General features: G+C 42.5%; 1 protein-coding gene across 5 annotated transcripts in view; it reads right to left on the bottom strand.

The window, feature by feature from the left end:
- The window catches only part of frmd4ba (FERM domain containing 4Ba), a 48,491-nt gene that overhangs the window by 12,562 nt on the left and 21,601 nt on the right, over positions 1–14,328 (bottom strand). For all 5 annotated transcript variants that reach the window (XM_061727915.1, XM_061727910.1, XM_061727914.1 and 2 more), the window contains exons 6-11: positions 13,624–13,680; positions 13,183–13,205; positions 7,366–7,449; positions 5,430–5,495; positions 4,965–5,022; positions 4,383–4,469 (exon numbers count right to left, since the gene is read on the bottom strand). In XM_061727915.1, coding sequence (XP_061583899.1) covers positions 4,383–4,469; positions 4,965–5,022; positions 5,430–5,495; positions 7,366–7,449; positions 13,183–13,205; positions 13,624–13,680 — 375 coding nt within the window. The remainder of the gene's footprint in view (positions 1–4,382; positions 4,470–4,964; positions 5,023–5,429; positions 5,496–7,365; positions 7,450–13,182; positions 13,206–13,623; positions 13,681–14,328) is intronic.

The raw sequence follows: 14,328 nt of genomic DNA on the forward strand, positions 1-14,328 counted from the left end.
ATCAACTTTCCAAACTCCTGGAGCAGGCATGAAACATGAGAAAGAGTAAGGAACCACTATAAACCACCAAAACCTGCATTCAATACCACAATCATGTTACTGTAAGACTGCCTGGATACCTCACAACACCCTTTAGGCTGCAACACAACAACGAGGAAAAACTTCCCTACAAGTATACCAGAGTTTGAAAGCGTGGAAACTGTTTAAAGCAACCTGACAGGTATCTGAAGGAGGGGATGTCAAACCTACCGTGCAGAGTATTATCAGCTCCCCGGGGAATTCTCTTCGGGTCGTATTAAATCCTTTGACTCCGACTTTCCCACAGGGCTAGAGCTTCCCCGAACAATACGCTCTCTTGTCTGTTCTCAGGAGCCAGATAGGTGTTGCAAGAGTTTCAGCTGAGGTGGCCACGCCCCCGCGACCACAAGGCCCTCCCCCTGGGCGTCAGGGACACCTCGCGCTGCTCTCACTGCTCTTCACCTCTCTGGTGTTGCTCTATTCCTTCTCAGTCAGACCAGATGAGCAGGTTGGACACAGGTATTTTTTTTTCTCATTTGGAGACATTTAACCTCTGGCCCAATTCCTGGCACTCAGTTCTCTGACTTGGATATTTTAAACATAAAGCACCACTGTGCAGTCCAATCCACCTGACCACAGCAAGCAGTGAGTCAGAAACATATTTCTATGGTCTAATAATTAACTCTGGGGTATCTGATTGAGACAGGACCATAACTACTTTGTTTTGTAGCTATTATAGAAGCGGATTTAACACGTGGCGTTACAGTACGGTGGTTCCTTACAGACGCCGTCCCAGAAACCCTGCATTGCTGAAAAGCATTTGAACTTAATGGACTTAATGAAGCACAGGAACCAGACAGCAGGATGCATCCAAACACATAATTTCATTGCGAGGGAAGCCTCACGCCAGGTTCACACCTGCTTTTCACTATCAGTCTGCCACATTTGCATAGCAACAGTATGAAAGAGGTCAGCTGATCACACTTTCATGCCCTATCCATCCAGCCCTGCAGAGAAACTCCCCCCCATGTGGGAGCACACAGCTGAAACTCCTGTACCAGCTGGTGGAGCCACTTCTGAAATATGCCAGTGATGTGACACACCTCAATCTGTAGTCACAAGGCTACAGGAACGCTGCGTCCAGAGGAATTGGTTCAGAAATCTTTCAGTGACTCGTCAACGCACTGCTATGCAGAAACGACTCAGATAAGAACCTTTTGAAACCCAGGAAACACAAGTGCAGCACATACAACTGTGTTTGTCTTTATGTACTTTCTCTTGTTGTTGCCAAATGTCTAATTAGAGGAGGCTGGCCGATTGCCAGAAATGCCTGTGGTTTCAGATGGGATCAGGATGTTCAGCTCCAGCTCCAGGATCCTAAGACCCTTTGGAAAACGGGGTGGCAGAAATCCTACATGAATGGAGTGAAAATGTGTCAAAGGCCCTGACTCACATCCCCGCAGAGAAACGGAGCTGCCCCACCCTCCTCCGGCGAGCACGTCACATACCGGCTCAGGCTAGCAGCCCTCTACATTCCCACAACATGACACACACCGTTAAAGTTGTGAGGAGCTGAATAAAAGTCAGAACCGGAGGGAGGCTCATCCTGTTTTCATTCATTTTCCACTAAAACAAAAAGTGACTGATGTAAAGGTCTTTTCACATTAACGTTCTTCATCAGGATAAAAAAGGTCTTTGGTATGACAGTGATACTGAAGCTTAGCTTCTGTTCAGTGGGTTCATCATAAACAAGGACCTAACCGGGGCTTAAAGAGCGTCTCATTACATGCATATAAAAGGGCTTTGGCATTCACACCCGTGAATGTGCCGCTGCTCTTCAGCACAGCAGGCTGGGGAGACACGTCAGTGAGAGGAGATCAAACTGCAGAGCTCAAACCTTGCTTTCTTTGTTCATCTATCATTTCTGTTTTCTAAGGTTTTTTTTCAAAGTGCCAAAACAAAGATAAAAAGCAGAGAAAACGACTTGCAGCCTTTCCGCGTGTTTATATTCATCACACAACACCAGCAGGAAATACCATCAGCTCAAAACACAGCCAATCCTCCGGCAATGGAGTACTTATTTCTATTCAATACATATTGATTAATAACAACTATTCAGACATTTTGAAATCAAGTTTTTACATCTTCATTTTAAGAGTGTAAACTTTGGTTATGTATAACTGGTTATTTTTGTAAAAATGATATATATTTATTTATTTATACAAATTAGTGTCTAGTGTAAAACGTAAATACAGACATATAATTTATGTTTAGTCGTGGAAAGGGGGTGGGATTAAATAAGTTTATACTTTCTCCCACTCCTTTTCGAACATGTAACTGATATATGTTTTTTGATGTGTTTTTTTTTCTTTATGTGGCAGAATGCCCACCTGTATTTGTTTCTCTTATCTTTTTTTCTTGGTTTTTTATTTTATATATACATGTTCGAAATAAATAAAAAAGAACCAACAAACGAACAAACTTTTACAGATAAGTTTATATAATCTTTTTAAATAGTCTTAAAACTACTGGCAATCAAGCTACCACCCACCAGTACTGTAATGCTCCCCACACCCCCACAAGACACGCAGATTAGCATAATGACTGCAGCATGCTGGGACGGGCGGGTCGGGGGCAGGGGGTCTCCGCTGAATACAGAGATCTAAGAAAGCACTATCAATATCCCAGGAATACAAGGAGAACAACACCCCCAGTTATCACCGAGAGTCATTCAAACATGTCACTTGAAAGGGAAGCTGTTTCTGGGTCACAAGCGAGACTCTTGTGACCATTATCACATGATTTTAGGACGCAGAACAGTCATTCTGGTATTTATACAGACTTCCTGCACTTCAGCACTTTTAATACTGTCCCCCAGTTCCAACCAGCCGGCACCAGACCCAGTCCCAAACCCGGTCCCAGGACCGTGCGGCTTCCCACAGGGAGCCACAATCACACCTCCACCAGGAGGGGGCCGGCCCACCGTGCCCGCTCGTATCGATGCCGGTGTTCAGTGAAACCGCACACCCTGTTACATCAGCAGGTTCTCGCCGCGTAACAACAGCTACGATGACTCCCATGAAAACAGCTGGGCAGAAATAACACCTCTCCAACAGACAGTGGCTGCGTTTACATGCACTTAATAACCCTTTTAAAACCCGAATATTGGCAATAACCTGAATTTGCACGGCCATGTAAACACCAATAACACCTTTGAATAACCCGAATTTGCTCATATTCCGGTTTTTAAAAACCCGAATATGACCCCTGGGTTACTCCTTTTAAAACCTGAATATTTGGTCATGTAAACGCCAAACGGAATATCCCCATCAAACGGAACATGAATTTGTTTTCTGCGCATGCTCTGTTCACAAGGAATCCTGGTCTTTTGAGTCCAGGAAGTTCTTATAAACACAGAGAAACACAAGACCACGCCACACTTTTGGAGTGAGGAGGAGACTAATCACTTCATAAATGTAATGAAGGATATGAACAGTTTGGTATTTGTAGACGGTAGAAAGTACCGGGATAGAAGATTTACAAGAAGGTGAGCGAAAAGTTGCGCAAAACAGCATTTGTTTTGAATTTGGATACAGGAAGAAGCGGAAATGACGGGAATTGCGTCATCACGTTCTCCGCGCGTCGCTGGTTTGATCGGGATATCCCAAATGATTAATCACCATGTAAACAGGGATAACCCTGTTTGCTCACGCATGGAAACAGAATATTCAGAATGTTTCAGTAACCGGAATATTAGCAATAACCCGAATTCTGACTGCATGTAAACGTAGTCACTGGCTGTGCCACAGGGGCATGGAAATGACACATTTTGCACATATTCATTATTTTGTCTTCATCTTAGCATGTTGACGTTTTCTAGTTCTGGTGACCTTACATTCCCACATCGTCTGAACTGGTTCTCGTATTTGCTCGTGAGCGCTGAGCACACAGTGACGCTCAAACATATTTTCCCCATCTCTGTTCTTCCTTCTCCTCCTGGCATGGGAACCGGGGTCGTAATTACACCCACTTACAGTCCAGATGGATCATTAACTTGCTAACAAGAAGTGTGGAGATGACAGATGTGTTTTCAGCTGTGCTGGATGTTGTATTCTTTCATAAATCTATGTTTATCTGATGATTTGAAAATTAAAAATCACTTCCAATCAAGCTATGTCAAGTTTATTAATAACTCCAACGACTCAAAGTTACTCCAAGAAGCACTGGACCCATTGATCTTTGACAGGAATGAGAAAAAACGTCAAGAATACAGCCCTCAGGTGGCGTGATAGGCCTTTACTGTAAAGATACTGATAAATATGACCTTTGAGGCAAATATAGCAGTAAAAAACAGGTCAACCTACCTTTCTAGGCTTCAGTTTATCCTGCAAATCGTATTGGCCGATGCCTTTAAAGCTGACTCCCAGCCACCACGGTATTCCCTGCTTGTCCTGCGTGAAAGCACAAGCACACACACACATTACACACGCGCCACACCGCTCATTAGTGAAACCTTTGTTTTGTGGGTGGGAGTCTTAGAAAAGAGGCTGGTAAGCAGAACCATTACCCCATTAGGCCCACAGCCGTAACAATGCTAGAAGAGATCAAATACATCAAACGCCTGAAAAACTCCACCAGCCAAACCGAGCCATTTCAACACCGCTGTTTGATGTTTTCAGACACCTTCGTTTTATAAGGTCTCGTAGAAACAAGTCACATGATTGTTTCAAAACAAGGAAGAAATGTTGAAATAATGAATCACAGAACCTTTTGCTTAACCACACTCGTTTTTTATGCTCTTACAGTGAGGAAGACAAGAAAGTGCTTTAGGTTTTAGGAAAAACAATTCAAGTACCATGTATAAAGTAGAAAGTGATATGGTTAAGTTTTATCACATGTTTCTGTTTAAGGAGAAGCTACCGTATGCTTCGGGGCACGGCCGTTACCTTCACTGGGTAGTAATGGACTCCATATGTGGGCAGGGACTCCACCAGGGCCAGATACCTTCAGGCAGAGGGGAGACAGGTTAACACAAACGCTCCTGCTCAGACTTCATCACTGTCTTCCAGCGGCTGGACTACAACAGAGGGGGAGTTGAGCTACGGTTATTGAGAAGCCGGCTGCCGGCTGATCGATGTGCTCCAGGGCTGTGGCGGGGAGGGAGAGTCCATTGATCAATTCAAGGACACATATCATTTGATCCTGGGAAAAACACACGGGAGGATTTACACTCCCAAAGGTTGGCAGGATGCCTACTACAGGAGCACTACTTTAAATGATGACACATTTACATAAAGACACAGCCACTGCAGCGCAGACAGGACTTAAAACACTTAAAACACAGATTTGACAAAAGAATCTCAAAACCTTTTGAAATCTGAGGCATTTACTCAACGTTTTGGATAACTTACTGCACAATAGCTTGTCCTCTGGTCAGTCCCTTCAGTTTCTTGTAATGTTCAATCACTCTGTCCTCACTGTGGACGGAAGGGTAAAGCATTTCATAAATAATCCATCAAATGTAACACATTGTGGCCACTCAGGGATTGTTGTTAGAGGGTCCTTTCTGACCCACATCCTGTCTGCTCATGCAGAAAATCCAGTCTGGCCCACTGGCCTGCTGATGGCTTTCATCCACCAGCCACGCAAATGCACCCCATTTACTTCCCACTGTAATAATTTTTAATAGCACAGTGCCGCTGAAAACCCACTGCAATCTAACAGGCATGAAGACAGCGATGGATGCATAGGGATGTAGTCATCCATGAACCATAAGACTGTAATTTTAATTTGGATATTAAGATGATTTATCTGCTTCGGTGTCAGCAGCAGCCTCAGATGAGCAAACATGCCGAGTGCTGGCGACGGCAGCGTGGACTGAAGAGGCAGACGCCAATACCTGAGACCATCAGTTGTGATTAGCACCGACAGCTGCCCCGTCAGGACTATCAACAAATGTAATTAAAGCAGTCCAGTCACTTGTTAATCAGCCAATCAGACGCAACACCACCACCCAAGGCACTAGGCCTGTGTTGAAAAAATCGATTTCCCAATTCTAAATCGATTCTCATATTAATTCCTAAAAATCGATTCATATGTCTAAAGATATATTTTTTTTTAATTTTTATTTATTTTTTTTTTAAATTTATTTATGTATCATTTTTTTTTCATCATTACATTACAACTTTTTGTTATTTTTTTGTTTATCCCCAAAAAAGTAATGTTTTGTTGGACATGAGAATAACTGGTGCCATGTTTTTGCCTTTAAATATGTTTAAAGGTATGAAAATATTAAAGAGTTCAGGTATAATTGCATAAATTGTCTATATTTCATTACTTTATACACTATCTTGGGGTTACATTTGCAAAAAATGCTAAAAACCAAATTCTCAAAAATGTAAAACCAAAATAGACCGAAAATGGAACAAATAAAAACGGAATGTGGGAAAAATTTAAACTGATTTCACCCGTCTCTGTTTCCTCCCTGGATCTGTTTGGTAATTCTGCCCCATATGTTTCTGAAAGCAGTTCTATCAGCATTCTGGGAGCTGATTGGTCCTTACAGCATCATTAGCTGCAATACTTGCTGTTGAATCTCAATATAATACTAGTATTAATATTTTGCATAACTACAGTCATATAATTCATGCAACAACTCAAAAAACTGTTTTAATAACACTAACCCAAATCAATATCGGAATCGGATCGAATCGGATCGAATCAAATCTTGATAATCGATTCTGAATCTTAAGAATCGGAATCGAATCGATTCTTGACATTTGAATTTATCCCCAGCCCTACAAGGCACATGCCAATACGGACCTTGCCGCTTAAAAGGCCTTCACTGCAATAATGACTGCTTCAAAATAAAGAGACTTCAGATCTGAGTCATAGCAACTTAGTTAAGGGTTAACTCATGGACAAATATCATCCATATCACGAAATCACTCACTCTCAAACGGCGTGCATGAGTGAAAAAAGGCTGAAAACTGCTACAAATGATCTTTCCTCTTTATAACAGCTTTCTTGTGCATGCAGGCCATTGTGGTATTATTAAATGTAGGCGTTGGCTGCATTACAGTGTAACGACAAATGGCAGAGATACAGGAGAGCCAAGAATGAAGCCAATCAGTGCAACTACATCATTGTTTGTACAAAATGTTTTAGCATTTCTATCTGCAATCTCAGCTCCTACAAACTGAAAAGGGGACTGCCGCGGATCAAACACGTTCTGTTTTCTTAAAGATGGATCTCGCTGGATCAGTGTGGATGCCGAGCATAGCTGTAACAAGAGTTTCACAATAAAGCTAACAAGTAATACTGTGGACATAGTGTCAGATATCTTACCAGTAATGAAGAGAAGGATGCTCCCGTAACACTCGAGTGGGCAGAAGTGGAAGCTGCTTCAGGTCTGATGTGGCAGACTCGGTACTGAAAAAACACGATCAAACAATAGCAACGCTTACTCACAACCCCAACTCCAGAGAAACAGCCATTCATGTCTCTTTATGGGTTTATGAAGACATTAATGCTCATTAATGCTGTCAAACGACATTCTGGTCTGAGTGCAGGTTCTTCTATACATGACTTTCTGGGCCGAAACCTGTGATATTCTGTCCTGGTTCTGATGCCAGAACCTCATACCAGGAACCAGCAAAGGTAAATGTTTACACAGGAATGTATAGAGAAAAGTTCCTCATGTGTGAACGCACTGAGGCTCTGAATGTCTATCTTTAGGCATGGCTGCAGTAATTCATGTTTGCAAACCATTCTGGAAAATGTTCAGTGTCAGGATATTGTTTTTATCTTTTTATACACACATGATCCAGAGTAGTACTTCCTGTCAGGACTAAATTAGACTTTCCCTCATGTCTGGCCTGGTTTAATTTACAAGATGATATGAAGAGCTTTTAAGTCATCAGGTGCCTAAGACGCTGGAGCACAAAAACTTTTAAAACTGTCTCAAACAGGTTTTCCACAGTAATATAGTTCCCCATGATACTTATACTGAACGGATTATCAATAATTACATCTATATGTTCACCCTCACAAGTGACTCAAGATCCTCCATGATCAATACAAAAGCTACAGTTGCTCTAACCCAGAAAAACAGAACGTACCACCTTATCTGTCCAAACACACTGTCAAGGTCTGTGATAAGGAACTGAGTCGGTCCGGTCTTGCTGCAGGACAAACATAGCGGACCAGTTCACTATAGATCTGGAAAAACAGTCATTCAAAGGTGCTTTTGAGCTTCCGTCTGTGTTGAAAAGTGATGGTCAGACCGCCGCTGTTACAAAACTGCCCCTGGCCTCTCAGACGGGACTTTAGTGTTTAGACTTCATTGTTCTGATTACGATGCCAGAACTGGAAATACTCGTCAATTCTGTCAGAAATAAGGGTATTGGGGTATTTATATCCATGTACATCTGATACCAAATAATTCTGCTAAACAAAATCCCAATTCCCCTGTGGTGCTCTTAAAGCCAGCACAGGGAGTTACAAAATCCTGCTTTGAAACTTCCTGTGTTTTAGTCGGCAGGTAGAGAAGCTGCACCCCGTGAGTTGTTGGACTGAGCTAAGTATCTAGCAACAGTACAATGCAGATAATTACGCTGGAAAGAGCATTAAGAGTTGAGGCAAAGGGGAAGAGGAACCGTGACAGACGAACCACGGCAGCAACCTTTAGAGTTAGTGTTTCAGAAATAAGAGAAATTCCTCAATGAAACCCAGAAAGCAATGACAATAACAGATATAATCGTCATCGTCGTGGATGTCCAGCCTCCGTCGGTGGTTGAACACGTCAGATCTCACTGTTTAATTTGAAGCTGAAGAATAAATCTTTAAAAAGAAAAACAATATCTTAAAATAGCCCCGATATTGGATTGGTTATCAAGATTGGACGATACCCAAATCCCAAGTATCAGAATCGGTATCGGAAAGGAAAAATAATGGTACTGGTCTGGACCATTTCCAGTTTTAAAACATACCAGAAGACTAAAAAACAGAATAACAGGAGCGCTGCTGGTGTCCCCACAACCACCGGTGCTCTTGCAATGGGTGCAACAGTAATCTCAAAAGGAAAAAAGGGGTGGGGACAGAGTCAGGCGCCTCAAGCAGAGAGAGGCTTATTGGATTCATGTCCTGAAGGCCACCAGCTTCACTGGCCTCAATGAGGATTTTGACCTTTCATTTTTTCTATGATTTAGTAATTTTTGTTGTATAATTATCAGTCTTCTTCTGTTGGGTTTCTTTGTTTGCATTTATATTCACATTGCTCTTCTCTTTTGTCATTACTTTTCAGGCCATTTTGTGACTTATTGTCATGTTTTGTTTAAAGGAGGGGAGATTTTCTCTATATATTTAGTTTTATTATTCTTTGTATGGTTTTCATTTTGGCACTCATGATTTACGTTATACTGCTACACTGTGTAACTTATTAACAGTCAATTTATTTTGTTTGATTGTTCAGGAAGCAGAATATCTGGGTGCTCCTGCCGGCGCCTCCTTCAGGCTTGGAGGAGCATTGCAGAGACCTGAGGAGCCACAGCTGAACTGAATTCTGTTTAATTTTGTTTGATTGTCTCTTGTCTCCATACACCCTGAGTAGGGCTGGGCGATATGGACCAAAAGTCATATCTCGATATTTTCTAGCTGAATGGTGATACTCGATATATATCGATATTTTTTCTGTGCCATAATTGTGGTTTCCCCCAAAGCATTATAGCATACTGATAGCATCTCTGTTAGCTTCATTTTTTTCTGAGGCAAACCCTTAAAAAAACAGTCAGTTTTAATACAAAGCCTCGTGCCAAATGTCACACAGGTTCCTTTATTAACAAAGGTCTGCACAATATCAAAATGTATAAAACAAATGAAATAAAAATAAACTGCCTGCATATATAGAATAAAAATGCTTCTTGAATAAAATAAAACAAATATCCCTTTCCTGCATAACAATTAAATTAAAATACACTGTGCAATTAATACAATGTAGACAGTAACAGGCAGACTTTTCCACTGAGGTTGACAGTTGTGCAAATAACAAAAAATTTGTGTAAATCTCAAATAAAACATTCAAGTCAATTTGACAGAAAATAAGCTATATCAAAATCATTAAAATTTTTTTTTTTTTTTTTTTTTTAAATCGATATAAACGATATTGTCTCGTACCATAATATCGTGTTTGAAAATATATCGATATATATTAAAATCTCGATATATCGCCCAGCCCTAACCCTGAGGAAGGCGTAAGCCGACACGGGTTGGTGTTTTTTAGTATTTAACCCAGTCCAATAAAGGTTTTTTAATTTTTTCAAGCCACCCACCAGAGTGCCTTCATTTTTTCCTTTTGAGATACCAGAATACTATTTGGTGAATTTAACCAAACCTAAGTCATTTCCTCTGAGTCGACTTTACAGGCATCGATTTTACTCTTTCGATTGAAAGTAAGGAAGTTAAACGGCCTCTGATGTGGTGGGGCAGCGCAGTAAGGATTCAGTTATGTGAACCAGCTTGCTAAACAAAAACAAGAGGAAGGTTCTGAGCAGCCAGAGAGGCTCTTGAATCAGTCATCCCTGTAGCTCCCTCTCCTTGGTTGACTGGGTTTTGCTGCCATGGCACTTGGCTGCATGTTTGATGGCATACATTTTTATGAGGAGCCGGGCCTTGGTGTTGTTGGGGTGATCTACTCTGCAGTCATGCTGTCGTGTCAGCAATCTGGAATTCATTACTATGTCTGTTATCTTCCCGCAGCGTGGGGGCAATCCCTACACGGTGCAGCCCAGCCCGGCGTGGTCTACCCAGTGTGGGAGCAATAATACTTGTGTGTCAGCTATTCCACAAGGCTGAGCCTCTGTGACTTTGGAGGAGGCACAATGAGAAAGCCGGCTTCTGTGAATGAACCGCTAACTACAGGCTACACCTGCAAATAGAACTGCGGATGAAAAAAACTGGGTGGGATCTTGGTTTATGACTCTATGTTATGAACAAACTGACACTCAAGTTAAACTAAAATGATGAGTAGCTAATATAGGGTGGAACAAATCCATGTCTGCAGCTTACATGTGAAAGTGATTACAACTATACGAGGAGAAAAATATCCCCCAGTAGCTCTTAAAACTGTAAGGCATAATTAAAGACATCAATCAGCTCAGTAGTTTCCTACATTTTCCATACTCGCTTTCACGAACCCCCCCTCCCTCCAAGAGAAAAACTGCAACTAGTTGCACTCAGTTGTGGATTATAACTGCAGGTGGCAATGGTGATTAAGAGTGAATAAGTAATGCAGCGTAAGATATAGTACGTTACTGACGTAGCAAAGAAGATTCTAGCGTGGCGCAAGCACAATGGGACAGCCAATGGTGCATTACTTCAATGCACAGCAGGGGGTTTGCCCACACTACCATAATAAGTTGAATACAGTCAGTCCCCCTGACGCCAAGTTGTCTGCAATTGGACAGTGGGTCTGGCTCATCCCTCTGAAGGCAGCTGGCTGTGGGAGGAGACCTCCCCGACTCCTCCACAGCTAATCTTTACTGTTCCAGGGCCCTTTTCTGATACGGCCGGGAGGAAGCACATTTATATTACATGCTTTATGAGCGGATTTACTGGACTCCTCTCACAAAAGTAGGAATAAAGTAGATCACTGACATGGATGAGAAACACTGCTCAGTTCATCAACATTATGACATATCAGGGTGTAGCATTGCTATGCTTAGGTAAAAGAAATCTGGAGTTTCTCTCTATTTCTTCTTTACTTTATTCCGAAGATTTTATCAAATGAGGAAACAGGTGTCAAATGAAACAAATATAAAGAGCAGCAAACGAAACAAGTGAAGATCTTTGGCCATAATCAAAGACAGCATGTAGTGAAAACCACAGCTAGATCTGGCCACACTCCCATCCTTCATGATTCCACCAGATTTGTTGGCCAGTTGTCTTTTATTGTGCTTTCAGAGTCAGGTCAAAGTCCAGCCTCTCCCCACTCCCACACCAAGTGAGCGTTCACATCGCACAGTACACATTACACTCGGGAGGTAAATAGCTTTAAGTCAAAACACCGAGGAATAAATCGACATTAAAATTGTTAATCACGTTAAAAGTCCAATCAGCACAAGCAGATGCTGCCAAGTTGTTTTTTTTTTCTTTCACGATAACAAAATGGTTACACAGGAGGTCAAACTGCATTTTCAACATTGCACACATTCACTATTCAAACTACACGAGCGCTCCTCCTTACGGTGCACAAATCTTTGTGTGTGCATAACGGATGGGGACGCTTCAAGAACGACAGAGAGGACAAACGTTTGGCTGCTTCGACCTGCAGTTGTCTGTAACCATCAGTCAGAGCAGCGTGGACCAATGTCAGCAAATGCCCTTTCCTCCTACAGCCAGCAATAACAAAACAAACACCAGCAGCACAACAAGCCTCTGGGAACAAGTGCCACTGTAAAAGCAGCGTTGCCTTTACTGAACACGCTTGTACAGAGTCAGGTGTCACGCACCGCGACTCGGACACAGTCCCCTTGTGTTTGCACACCAGATGCACCAGCTGCCCGCAACACAGTACGTGATGTTTGTTGGAAGATGATGCAAACACGTGTCAAAAGAACTGGCAGTGTTTCAAATGTGTAAAGTATAAACACAGTAAACCTGCCGCCGTGCTGAACTGTGTGACCACCAGCAGGACTGTCCTGGCTCGTATGGACAGTGGTGAGTGGCAGGGAGCCAGCAGGGCTTCAGTTCAATGCCACAAACAAGATTAAGGCAATTATTAACTGCTGGAAGGTCCAATATAAAACTAAATCTGAGCCGGTTAGTTATTATCCATTCATTGTGGAGGACTCCAACAAACACATCAGGGACACTGCAGTTTCTAAGCAAATGCAGGTTCCACTTCATGACAATGTTTACTCTTTTCTGTTTGCCAATTAGTTAAAATATCAGTCAATTATATATTTATTACATGTAGCTCACATAACCAAAACAATGCAGGTGTATACTCCTTTAAAAGTTAACGCATTCATATTTTCTTAGTTGGATAACCTTGTAATTCTTGATATTTAAAATGAAAATTCAACTTCTTGTGTAAAATGACCTTTTGGCCAGACCTTCACCTCTAGAAATCTCCGAAGTTAAGATAGATAAAGAATAACTTCTTACCTTGTATAATCTCCTTTAGCCTCCTTAAAATAGTGAGGAAAAAAAACGCAGTTAGTAAATGAATTGAAGAAAACAAGCAACAACAAAAAAACAGCCCTGCTTTATTTTACTATTGTTCTAAGTAACGTAACACTGATTACTATCGACATTTATGAAGTATTAGGTTTTAATAACACCTGAAAGGAAACATTTCCTCAAAATACAAGCTCACTTTTGAATGAGATCTAAACCTAAAACAGCGAGTTTGTGTAAAGCCTGAATTATGGTTCTGCGTTAAATCGACGCAGATCATACGCCGTAAGTCTGCGTAGCCTACGGCGTAGGGTACGCGTGGTGTGACGCGGGACCATAAATCAGCCTAATGATAGAGGACCACGTCGCTGCCCGACCTCGGGCGCTTCGGGGGGAAGTTTCAGTCAGAGCTGCGGCAAACTGTCTCACCTGCAATGCGAAGGCTGCTAACTTGAAGACATGCTCGCTCTCCACCTCGATGGTTTCCTGTTGTAAGAATGGGTAAAATCACCGAGAGTACTGCACAGTGTGGTGTGAAACACTTGACTGGTGAAGCCTCCCGTCCCTGCTGCTGCACCGTCCCTGGTCCTGCCGTCACCGACCCAACCACTGTGGCCGTAAATACACGCTGCTGCACAGACCCGGGGACGGGGTTCCCTGCTCTTTAACCTACTGTTTGTTTATCCCCAAACTTACTGTAAACCGTGAAACCCACCCGAGTGCGGAGGAAGCCTGGCCGCAGAGCCTGTCTAAAGTTTATCCCCCCCTCCCTTGGTGAGATGGTACAGTCCGAGAGCAGGTTCAACAGTCTCGTCTCCCATGGAGACCAGTCTGCTCGCCCCGCGAAAAGCTGCCTGCAGCGATCCGCTCGTGCTGCGTTCAGGTGCTCCGGGAGGCTCCTCTCATGCTGCGTTCAGGTGCTGCTGGAGTAATCCCCCCTCCCAGTATCCCCCTGGTAACAGCTGCACCGGCCCCCTCCCACAGTAACCCCATTGTTCATGCACTTTTGTTTTATGTATAACGTGACACAGTTAAACATCGGGTCAGACTTGTTTGTACCCACAACTACTATTACTACCACTAATACTACCATTTCTACTACTACTGCCACTTCTGCTACTACTGCTGTAGTAT

The sequence above is a fragment of the Cololabis saira genome, chromosome 8, assembly GCF_033807715.1.
Source record: "Cololabis saira isolate AMF1-May2022 chromosome 8, fColSai1.1, whole genome shotgun sequence".
Lineage (NCBI taxonomy): Eukaryota > Metazoa > Chordata > Actinopteri > Beloniformes > Belonidae > Cololabis > Cololabis saira.